The following is a 12,113-nucleotide window of genomic DNA, read 5'->3' as shown; positions in this document are numbered from 1 at the left end:
CGGGGGCGGCGGCGGACGGGGCGGGGAAGAGCTCGGCGCGGACGGGATCGTCCGGCGGCCGTGCCTCCACCTCCTCCTCTTCCTCCACCTCCTCCTCCTCCCGCCGAGCGTCGCCCCGCGCTTCGCTCCCCGCGGGTTTGTGGCGCTGCGCCGGGGGAGGATGAACGGAGGATAAATGGTGCCCAAAGCGGACAGCGGCACCTTCCTCCTCCTCTTCCTCCTGGTGCTGAGCATCACCGAGCCGCTGCGGCCAGGTAGGGGCGGAGGGGGGTCGGGGGGCGGGTTGCGGGCACGGGGCCTGCGGCGCCGCTCGGGCCTGGGCTGCGGCTCGGCTCCAGGGCTGCGGGCCGGACCAGACCAGCACGACGTCTCTGGGCTGCGCTGGAGCGGAGCGGCGCCGCGGAGCCCCGCAGGTGGCCGAGGAGCGGCTTTGAAAGCCTCGCGGGAAATACGCGCAGCCCTGCGACGAGCAGAGCGCCGAGCTCGGCGGGTGCTGCTGCTGCCCTGCCTGAGACCCAGCGTCGGCGCCCCGTGCGTTGGGTGGCACGGAACGGCGTGCGGGAGCCCCGAGCCGCCTCTCACCGTGATGGAAGAGAAAAAGCCCTGTTGCATCTCGGTTCTTACCGCATCGTGTCCCCGCTTCTGTGTTTGCTTCTTTCGGGGAAGCGGTGCAGAGACGGGATTTTCCTGGTGGCTCCTATAGGCACAGGGCTTTAAAGCGTGAAAACGATTAACTTTTCAGAAATGATTGGTGTTTGTTGGCCGAAAGTGACTACTTTTTGAACCGTGTAGCTCATTCATTTCTCTTTGGGTGTTGAACTTGCTCACAGCTGTTGCCAGGAGGATCCGTAGCCTCGGTGTGAGGCTGTCCTCTATAGCACGGTGAGCTTCGCCCTGGAAGCTGCTTGCTGTTTGTCAGTATGATGATGAGAACGATGGCATTCCTCTCGTAACTTTGAAATCCACTTGTTCTTTCCCTTTGAAATAACTTTGATGATCCAAACTAATAAAACGTGACACTGTTAGTGAACTGTGTTCAAGCAAGTTCTCGGTACAGCTGAAGCACAATTGGGTCAGTGTAGGCAGCCTTTCTGAAATAACAAACTTGGATGTTGAAACTGCTGTGTGTGTGACTTGCTTTGTTTTATCTTGTTTTTTTGGCAGAGCATTATGTATGTTAGGGCTTATGACATGCACTTATGTAGCCAAAAAAAAAAAAAAAAAAAAAGCTGCTAGCCTAGCTGGTGTTATAGAAGCTAGAGGCCTTTCTGTTGGTCAGGATGCAGTGTCAGCTCCATGTCAGGCACCTGCCCTTATGGCTGATGCTGTGGGCGGTCGAGCCACTGGTTGGAAGCACTCAGCAGAAGTCTGTATCCTCTTTCAGGTGTTGGGCTCCTCTCTGGCCTGGAATTGAGCATTGGAGCCTTTTAGAAATTGGAAAATGGCACTTTCTGTATAGTGTCAGAGCACGTGTTGCTGTAGTATGGTATCAGATCCTTGTTAGCATCCAGTACTTGGTGGTAGAAGACAAGAATTTGTTTTGAGTGCTGCTCCTTCAATATTTCTCACTATTGCACTAAGGTATCGACTTTAAAGATCTGTGGTCTCCTAGCTAGGCTGCTGGAAATACTTTGTTTGTAAACATCCCCCAGCTGTCATCATTGCAGGTCTGGGTTTGGAAGCTGTGGCATTGGGATTCCTCCACAGCAATTCCGCATGCTCTGCTTGAACCACGTGTGTGCATGTGTATGGCTACATATGGAACCACACGTAAAGTAGGAACCTTAGCTCACCTTGTGGCAGAAGCAGCCTCGTGCAGGTCGGCGTCTGGAGCTGGGTGCTGGTTGAGGGGCTCCTTTGGGACGCCGTGCCTGAGCTGTCCATGGTGGTGGCTTCCTGCGCCCTGGGGAGAGCCTGCAGGTGGGTGCTGCTGTCTGCCCTCACCTCCTTTGCTAAGGTTTGCTTTTCACTTGCTTCACTTACTGTCTCCAACAGGTCGTCTGCTCAGTAGCTTGAATATTGTAGGGCCTTATCTCGAGTGAAAATGTACAAATGGGGAATCTAGCTCGTGTGAGTGTGGACTGTGCGCAGAACCAAATTTCCCATTTTAAACAAGGAGAATGGCAATGAAGTGCCCCCTGTCTCTTGTGGGCAGGTGCATGGATTTCCTCAGAGGAGAGTTACAATAGCGTTTGGACTTAAGAGTTTATTTTCCTGGTTGTGTTTGTTTTTCTGTATGTTTCTTTCAACCTGTGTATTGTAGCAACTGTCTTCCTGGTTTACAAAGGATGCCTGCAGCTTGCTTAACTTAAATCTGTACTTGGAGCTATCAAATGAGTGCTGCAGAGTGATGTGAGGCTTTATGTACTCTGAGATGAATGTGTAGTCCCTTCACAATTCAGTCCCAGCGAATCAGGCTCCTCTTTGTACTTCCATGTTAATTTGACACTAGCTTTGTATCCGTGTTCTTGCTGTGCTCTTCAGATAAATAAAACCTTCTTTTAAGCCTCCTCAACTGTAGTATCTTTTCAGGGAAGCTGAAAGGCAGTGATTTTTACATGGACTTATTTTTTTCTGCATTTAGGGTGAGATAGTTGTTAGTAAACTGAGAGAGGAACATTCCTATTTCCTTTCCTCTTTGTTTTGCCAATTTTTCAGCGTTGATGACAAAAGTCTGCTTTACGCAGCTACCATCACTAACAACCTTGGGTGCGCCCAGCAGGCCGTGACATCAGCCCTGGCTGTGGAGATGTGGGCTCCTGAAGGTACCATGGGCAGCTACATTTTTCTCAGCCAGTAGGCTTTTAATGGCCCTTTTATGCCTTTGAGAATCTCAGCTTGAATTTGTCCCAAAATCTTTCTCTTTTTTTCCCTTTTTGACCATAAACTGCTTATTTTGAGCAGTAGCTTCTTTTTAAGCATAGAACGGCCTGTGTTGAAAAGGACCACAGTCCTCATCCAGTTCCAACCCCCTGCTGTGTGCAGGTCGCCAACCAGCAGACCAGGCTGCCCAGAGCCACATCCAGCCTGGCCTTGAATGCCTCCATGGGGCATCCACAGCCTCCTTGGGCAACCTGTTCCAGTGTGTCATCTTCTGTGTGAAAAACTTCCTCCTTAATGTATTATTGAATGTTCCTTATTAATTATTTGGTTCTTATTTTATTTTTTATTTCTTAGTAGAGCATTTCTCCTGATGTTTGGAAGCTACTCATGTGCACTGGAGATCAGTGTGTCAGACCTTTGCAACTACATGGGTGCACAGGGAATGGCTACCTCAGTATTTCTTTTAAACATGCACAGAATGGGCTGTATCCAGTGATCAGACACCCGTTTTTTGAGCTATTTGCCATGTTAGGTTTGGACTTCATGTCTTTTTCAGGACGCCTCATGACATCTGCTTCAGGTTATTGAACTTGCCGGCTGAGAGCTGTTGTTTTTATGTGAGGAAATATTTCAGCAATGTTTTAACAGGGTGACATTGTACTGGAACTAAATTGGGTTTAGGCACTCGTGCATTTCTTTCAATTGTCTAACAAGCATCAGAGATGGAAACCAAGAATTTGGTTTTGCAGCACAGTTTGAGGATGTGTAGAAAGTTCCTGTTTCTGTCAACATCCCATTACACAAGTGTAAAGCAAAGGTTTGGGGGTCCTTGTATAATATTGGGAACTTAAACAGTCCGAAATGATCGGCACAGCACCCTGGGGAATGTTGTCTAGTGGATTAAGTAAGATCATTGCTAAAGACAATAACACGTTTTCATATTTAACAGGATAGTCTGCTTGCTAATGGAAAACACTTAAACGTGGTTGGGCTTTATATTGGATTTTGTAATAGTGGTATAGTACAGAGGCTTGTCAATGTAGGTCATTGGGCTTTCTTGTTACAGCATTTACCAGGCAGCTAAAAGCCAATAGAGTTCTTCTTGCAGCTTTTTTTTCTCCACCTCAGGGCTAGCTAAAGGAAGTAATTCCTCTAGCCTGAGATTGGCTCCTAAAAATTGAGTGCAGTTTATCTGATTGGCAGTGCTTAGGCAGACTTGGCACTGCGAGGTGTCTGATCGAACACCCCACAGCCTTGGCTTAGGGTCTGCACTTCTTGCTGTGCTGCTTGGTGTGCATGGCTGGAGGTTTACGAGGTTGTGCAGGAGAGGTGCTGGGGCCTTGGGGCCATACAGTACTTAGTGTTTGTGCTGCCAGCTCCTCCTTGTTGATCTAAAGGTGTTGCTCTTAAACAGAGCTCCTTAATTAGGAGTCTGAAAAGACCCCCAGCAAAACTTGTATGCTGGGGTTGAATTTGTTTGTTTTTGACTAATTCCGTTGTATCAGTTGGTTCAGTTGAAGAGCCAAATAGATCAGTCATAAAATGTGGCCAAGGCACAGCTTTCCTCTCTCCTAGAGAGATTGCATCAGCTAGCAAGTAGAAGCTCTGATTTTGCCTTTTGTTCCCTGTCTACCTTGGAGAAAGCTGCAATGAGTAATGTTTGTTGGGTTCCATGTTGCTGCTCGCTGCAGTCCCTGTGTTTGCATTCAGCTGAACTCCCAGGCGAGGGCTTGGTACAAGGCAGAAGGTTTTCACTGCACCTCTTCTGCCAATGCTGCTGCACGCAAGCCTGCCCCCCGCTCAGCCCCTCATTTTTCAGTGTTCCAGTTGTTGTTTTCCTTACTGCTCTGCTGTTTGTTGCTGTTCTGAGCTGTAAACGAGGTTGCTGGATTTAAAAACTCTTCCTTGCAGCCACTGTCAGTGAGGGGACAAGGCCAGCAGTATGAGCAGCAGCTGTGATGCTGTGAGATTGATCATTCCCAATTGTAAAGCAACTTTGGGGTGCGTGTAGGCTTGCTGCTCTGCCTGTGCAGTAAGGAGGAGCAAGGGCCTGCAGGCAGACAGTGCTTGGTGCGCACGGCTGGGATTCTGAGAAGCAGTAGAGCAGAAGGGGATTCTGACAGACGTGACTTCTGTGTCCCCACAGTGGGTTCAGGAGTAGAGCAAGGCGAGGCCATGGAGAAGTGCTGCTGCAGGCAGCTGGGGATTGACACAGCAGGTTCAAAGAGTTCAGAACTTCAGATACTGAGAAAGAAAGAGGTAAAATCCCCCAGAGAATGCTGGAAAACCAACCTGGAAGGTGTGAGAAATTGGGCAGTCCTCCTTCCTGGCTCCAAATGAAGCAGGGGAACACGGGCAGCTCTGCAAGGAGCATGCTTCTCCTGGTTCCTATGGCACAGCCTCCAAACACAGCCTCCTTCGGTCACGCTGGCTGGCAGGGTGTTGTTTGTTTTGCAGCTGCAGCATATGATTCCTGCCCAAGTACAGTACTGAGCATGTGTCCCCCATACACTGCAGTTTTAGGGAGCTGTTTGCCAGTTTCCAAGACTGTTCTGCTGCCAGGGCCAGCAGTTCTTCCTTGGTGCCAAGTGTGGGTTGGTGCCTGGCGCTAGCATGGGGAGTTTGTGTATCGTGGACCGTCTGTGCGTGGCAGACACAAACCCGTGCATTGCACTCACTGTACAGTTGGCGAAGAACTTGTTGAGGGTTGATGAGAACTCTCAGCTCCTTGGGTTGGCACTGATGAGCTGCAGCAGAACTCCAGCAATCGAGTGACTTAAATACATGAGTTGGGATGAGCCTTTAATCTGCATTTCCCAAAGTGCCAGATCTCTGGTGTGTTGTGGTTTCCTGTGAAACTTTTAATTTCAGCTTTGTGCTAAAGGGTCAGTCTTCTCATTCTGTATTTGATGAACAGTGTTTTAATGGTATTCGTTGTATGCTGAGGAGGTTATAGTCAGTGTTTGATGCCTACCATTTAGATTATTGAGAAATACAAATTTTCTCAGGCTTAGTAGGAATTGATAGTTGCCTCATTAAGTAAAGCTAAACAAAATAGCATTCAGCTTCCTAGTTAATTAAAATTAAATTTGGTTGATCTAAGTGTTATATTTGGTTTCCACTGTGTTTATTGACTAGTGCATGGAAATGTAGAATTGGCTGAGGATGAGTTATGCAAATATTTGACTATGCTTACTGAGGTTTTTGGTCCTGTTTTCATAAAATTGGAGAGGGGAGGTGGGTGGTGGATGGGAACATTGAGCTTTGCTTCTGCTCCAGTGCTGGGGAGGGACTCTGAATAACACAGTGGGTTGTCCTGCAGGATTCGTGTCTATGGTTTTGCTTTGTCTGTGCTCACGTTCATTAGCAGTTTAAATTAAAAGGATTCCTTCTGACTTAAGAGTAACATGTTTTACTTGATTAAGGAGCAAAGCCAAAAACCAAACCCGGGAGTCTTATAGCAGTGACATCCAAGTGCAGACCTAACCAGGAGCACCTTGTATGCTGGCAGGAGCTTGGAGAGAAGTTGTGCAAGAATGCTGTGCTGTATCAGTGTCCATCTGTGGCTTTCTGAGCCCAAGCAGGTGGGATTTGGGTGATTAAGCCTCATGTTTTGATACAAGAAACTCTTGCCCAGGTCCTTGTTTTACTGCAGAATGGGAGTGCATGGCATCACACATGGTGTGGGCAGATGCAGCGGTGAGCAACACGGGCTGCATTCCTGCCGTGCTGGGCTCCGCTGGATCCATGGAATGCTATTCAAAGCACGACCATTTGCCACGGTGCGTGACAGCTACTGCAGCAGCTACTTTGCAAAGGATAGAATGTGTTCTCAGAATCCCAGATCAGAATGTTTCTGTGTATCAAATTTTTGCTTTTAAGTGTTATAGGTGCTTGCACTTCAAGTCCTGTGCAAGACGTGAAGAGAGATGAAGCAGGAGCCAGAGGTTTTTGTAGTCCGGGCTGCATTTAAACAGTGCTGATGTGCATATAGAACCTCCTGTTTGCCCTTGTTGTTTGAGGCTGTAACTTTCAAGGCTCTGTGAAAGGCCTGTTCTCTCGGTTTAAAATCAAGAAATTGCTGGGCTTAGTTTTTGGAGAGCGCTGTCATTAAAAATGCCTGACTTCACATGTAGGATTTTGTTACCTTCTTGCTTGACATTAAAGGTTACTGCAGCAAGGTATCCTTAATGCATGTTTGACCTTAAATGATGTGTTTTCTTTGCATTTCATGCTGAAAGTTTGGGGATATAAATCCTGTACTTAGAGAAACAGTGACGTTAGCTTTTGTTTTGTTTTTCCACAAGGTGGGAACATGTGTTGTCCTGTTGGAAGTCAATGGAGCTGCTTCCCAATATCTTTGCAATCTGGCAGTTCCTACTTTCAGTTTAAGGGTGGTTACAAATTAGCCTTGATTGCTCTGATAGTTCTTGAATTGCTCTTATCACATTTCATCTGAATGCTCTTCTTGTTGAAACTTGATCTAAAGAAAATATTAATGTTGTTCATGTAGTACATTGGATTGAAGTTTTCCTCTATGGAAAACTCTTATTTCTCTGAGTAACTGTTTTCTTTGCTGGATTTTTTTTTTTTTTTTAATGCTTATAGTTTATTTTGCCCCAGGGGATACAGATTCTTTCCCTGGTGAGCCTAGTGAAGTGAAAATAAGGCTTTGCGTAAGTGCAGATATTGTACCTTAGCTCTTCCTGCAGAAAGGCTTTGTAGTTTGTGTTCTTCTCTAATCCTGAGGCTGCAGCAGGTTGGAGGAGAGGCACTAATCTGACTGCCTGCATTTCTGTGGGTAGTTCTGGTAGGCAGCTCCCAGGCAATGGCACACAGTGCTTGGGTATCCTTCGATCCTCTGCATCCCTTCTTAGGGGTATTCCAACAAACACAGGCTGGTGGAGCAGCAGGCCGTGGCCCTCAGGGCCCTCTGGAAGCTACAGCTCAGAATTACCTCAGCTGGGTGGAAAATGGAGGATGTGCAGGCAGGCTTTGGTGCTGCACTGGCGTAGGTCACTTGGTGCTGCTGAACAAAATGTGAAGGCCTGCTTCAGTCTTCATAGAACAGCTGAAGTCCTGAAAGAGGTTGTTAGTGTAATGGAAACGTAGGCTTTAATTCTGAGCCATATTAAAGGTTCTTGAGTCCCTGTGGTTTTGGCTTTGTAGCGAGTGATTCTTTGTGCCAGAGCTGTATCTTGCTCTTCCCTCCAGCTAATCTGCTTTTTATCATAATGTAGCAGTTTCTTGAGGAAAAACAACAACAACAACAAAAACCCGTAAAAAACAAGCCTGTTACTTAGATGCTATCATCACTGTTAGGAAAATAAAGCAGTTTTCAGTCTCTGGTGCTGCATTGCATGATTCATAGTCTTTTAGCGAAGTTCAAGGAGCAAGCTTTGTTTTCTGTTGGGTTTTAGCAGTACTGAGGAATTGAGAATTGCATTTTTTCCCCCTTTCTGTGTCAGTATTAGGAATAAATGTCCACAGTGATAAATCACAATATCTGTATTTTCTTGGTCTAGGCAATCACAGCCAGGGTTCTCACTCAAGACGCTCCTATGTTGCGTTGGCTGAGTGCTGGGTCTCTTGCACTGCCTAAGGTTGTGTTGCTGTGTGTGCTTTTTTCTTTTAATCCTTACTGGCATTGAATCTACCCTGCAGACAAAGAGCAGACAATGAATCGGAGTGAATGACACTTGTGAGCAGGAAGAAACTGGGTCAGTTCCAAGCTCATGCGGGTGTAGGTATAACATCGATGGGTCTGGAGGGGATGAGGGGAAGCGGGCTGCTAACATTCCTGAATGCAATGTGAAATCTTCTGATGGATTTTTAGGGTCATTTAGCATAACTCAGTATGACAGAACACTGAGTAATACAGAATGCTCATTAGTTATTCATTAGAATTTACAGTTTTCAGCTGGAGCGCTGTCACAGTTTTAATTACTTTACAAAACTACATGCTGAGGTCATGCAGAGAACTGGAATGCCTGTAATGTGTATTATTTATTTATTGGAAGTTACAATTCCACTTAGCAGGAACAAGGAACTTTGGGATCTCTGATTTTGAGGTGCTGGTGCTCAGAGGTACTGGTTGTATTCAGCTCTGACGAGAGGTGCTGTGAACTAATTGTGCTCATAAAGCTTAGCATGGGTCGAGATGCACAGAATCAGTCGTAAGAAAAAAGCCATTTTCAATTTTAATAGATGTCAAAATACGAAATGATAGTGGAACATGTAGGTACAGATTTAAAGCACGTAGATTTGCTCTTATAAAATATAAGTAAGACCTGTTGGACAAGTTGAAGAAAATCTGAATGAGAAGAGCTCCTGGCCAAAGCACTTGTAGCCTGTGTTTTCCTTACTGCTTAATCAGCTTTCAATAACAGTAATTGCCTCTTCAGAATATTTTCTTGCAGGTTGATTCATCTGGTTTGATGCAACAAGCAATTCTGACGTTGAGAAAGCAGGAAGCAGTTTTGTTTTCCTACAGACTGTAAACAAATGTGAAGATCTGCCAGGTCCAGTCTTGAGAAACCTGAGCAAAATAAGCGATGTACACGAAGTACACACAGCTTCCATTGTTCATTACAGCTTCAAGTACATGACTTTGTATGTGAGCTTGTCTTTTCAGTTACAGTAGTAGTTTATAATAGAAATAACAATAAATGCTGGCTTTGTGCATTTAATCAAATTTTAATTTCCATACAAATGAATCACAGCAGACAAGAACAATTAGCATAGGAGATGAGAGTGGCATTTCTTTGTCTTCAGAATGAAACAGATTCAAATGCTAGCAGTGTAAACACTAAAAGCTGGCTTCCATCCGTAGTGTTGGCTGCCAAAAGAGTATCTTAATGTATCAGACTTTACTGGCTGATGAATCTCTAAATTAATGAGAAATTAAGTCATAGCAACTCAGTCCCACATCATCAGTGACTGCAGTCAGAGTTTAATCTTTGTATCAGAGCTTTCTCCTGAAATGAGTGGTATGCTTTTGGGCTTTGGTTCAGAGCAATAGCTCCCTTGCTCATTACTTCATACATGTGCCCATCTCTTCAACTGGGAGCTGCCAAGGCTGTGGGTTCCTGCACCACTTGTGGATGGTGAGTTTGCATTAGGAGTGCATGCCTTAAAAGTGAGGGAGTGTGTCAGTGGCACATTTCTGGCTTGGAGATTCTGCTTTCAGATATTCCCTTTTTCAGTGGATCCTCTAGATGATACACAGCGGTGTTTTAATTGGAATTTAGATTCCGAAAGCTTCAGTGTGCTCAAATAATGCTTTGCAGGAGGTGTTTGTTACATACCTGAGGCAGGACCTCTGGTGTAGAATTTTGTTGGGCTGAGTTTCTTTTATATCTCAGTCTTGAATTGAGGGAATATAGATAGCCCTGTAAGACGGTAGCAAAGCATTCATAGTCGCCTACTGGCTTGTTGGTGTTGTTGGTGGCTCTGTAGTGCTTGTAGCCAGAAAAGTGCCTGTTTGGCCCCATGTGTAATTGGCTTCTGTTTCTTGGTTGAAAATTTTTAGAGCTTGATGGTTTTTGCCCATTCCAAAGAATTATTTCTACCTCTGCCACTTCTCCCACCCTTTGGTGGTGTGTCCTGGGCCATCATGCAGGCTGCCCTCACGGCAGCTGGGTTGAGGTCCTCATGCCGCACTCAGGGCTGGCAGTGGTGGCAGAGGAAAAGCTGTAGCTGACACGGCTTGAAATGAATGTGGACAGATGCTATCAGATTTGATCTGAAGCTTGCTGGTTCAAAGCGACCTCATCAAATTCATTCAGAAAAGTGAACTAGCAAGGTGAACTTGTATTGAATCAGCACTTTGTTTCTTGTGGCTCTTACGGTCTTTATTTGATATTGGGAGCTCTCAATGAGATTTACTATGTTGCAGGTTCTGAATTTAGATGCTCTCAGCCTTACTTTCAGTTACAACACTTTTATGGAGGGACTTGTTGTCCCTGTGCTTTCTGCGTAGAAAAGGGGAGAGATGAATAAGAAATTAGTTCTATTTAAAATGAAAATAGGAGGTCTGCTTGTCCAAATGCACTGCTGCAAGACTTGAAGCAGAAAACACAGGCCACAGTTAGCATTGGTCCCAGGCAGCACAGTGCTGGAGCCATGCACCAGGACTTGCCTGTGCTCAGGCCCCAGAAGGAAAACATTCTCAATTATTCAGATTAAATGAGATAATTGGACCTGGAAGGACTTCATGCATCGTTTTATAATGGAGAAAAGGTGCTCACTGCATGAAACCTGTGCAGCTGTGCCAGAATTCGGGACGGAATTGGGAACATCTTTGCAGGAAAAAAAAATTTTCTGTAGAGGCATAAACAGCTGCCTTGAAAACTGCTTCCCATAGGAAACTGGGATTTTTGTATTATTAAAAGTTCTGATGATTTTGTTGCTTGCTAACTTAGAGAAAATATTTGGCGGCTAAAGGAGTTGACGACTCCTAACTTACTGCCTTGCTTGTGGTGTTCAATGAATTAAGTTTCCAGCAGTCTTGTGAGTTTTCAGGTCCACAGCTAGCTTTGGCTTGGCTTATCTTGGGTGAGTGACTCCAGTGGGTGCACTGGGATATCTGATGATTTGCCCCCAAAAATTGCTATTGGCATTTGAGGTCTTTGCTCAACAGGAACATGATACTGTGCTGTATGTTAAGTTTGTAGAGCTGACACAAAACCTGTCAGTTTATGCTGTGTGTAGTAGAGAACTACGAGTGATGCTGTTTCCATTGTGTGCTTGCTTCCCTTCTTCCCAACAAATGCCAAATAAACTGAGCTGAGAAAGCTGGAGGGTTGCACTGTGCTGTGTTTTTGTTTGCTGGTGCTAATGTGTGTCCTGAACAGAGCTGGGCAGGGGATGTGGCAGGATGCAGCATGCTGCTGTGCTCCTGGTGTGCCTCTGGTACTCCAACAGCAGCAAGGGCTTGGCTGGAGAGAACCAGCCTTTGGAATTGATGGCCAAGGAGGTGCTAGGTACGTCCAGCTGGGGAATGAGCCCATTTGGCAAGGCAGTTGGATTTCCTCAATGATTGCATCTTGTTTGTGGTGAATCACAGCAGGCAACAAATAGAAGCAAAACGATTTAGAGGAAACTCTTCCAGAGACCTCACAGTGAATTGGGTGCTTGAATAATGCAGGGAGAGGTGGGCTCAGGGCGAAGAGCACAGGAATCAATATTGACAGTGTTTTCAGAACGCAGAGCTTTTCATTTTGCACTGGACCCTGCCTTCGTAAACATGTTTGTACACCCCATGTACACACATTGTTCATAGAGGAGTG

General features: G+C 45.9%; 1 protein-coding gene across 2 annotated transcripts in view; it reads left to right on the top strand.

Moving 5' to 3' along the window:
- Window positions 1-7: 7 nt before the first annotated feature.
- Window positions 8-12,113, top strand: part of DGCR2 (DiGeorge syndrome critical region gene 2) — a 36,979-nt gene continuing 24,873 nt past the window's right edge. Inside the window, exon 1 of one of the 2 annotated variants that reach the window (XM_052689546.1) lies at window positions 8-254. In XM_052689546.1, the coding sequence (XP_052545506.1) occupies window positions 176-254 (79 nt within the window). In that variant the 5' untranslated portion in view covers window positions 8-175. The remainder of the gene's footprint in view (window positions 255-12,113) is intronic. The other variant, XM_052689547.1, reaches the window with a different exon arrangement.

Source organism: Tympanuchus pallidicinctus, unplaced genomic scaffold (assembly GCF_026119805.1).
Source record: "Tympanuchus pallidicinctus isolate F22 unplaced genomic scaffold, pur_lepc_1.0 scaffold25, whole genome shotgun sequence".
Lineage (NCBI taxonomy): Eukaryota > Metazoa > Chordata > Aves > Galliformes > Phasianidae > Tympanuchus > Tympanuchus pallidicinctus.
Note: the sequence above shows the minus strand (reverse complement) of the source record. Positions and strands in the feature narration are given on the sequence as shown.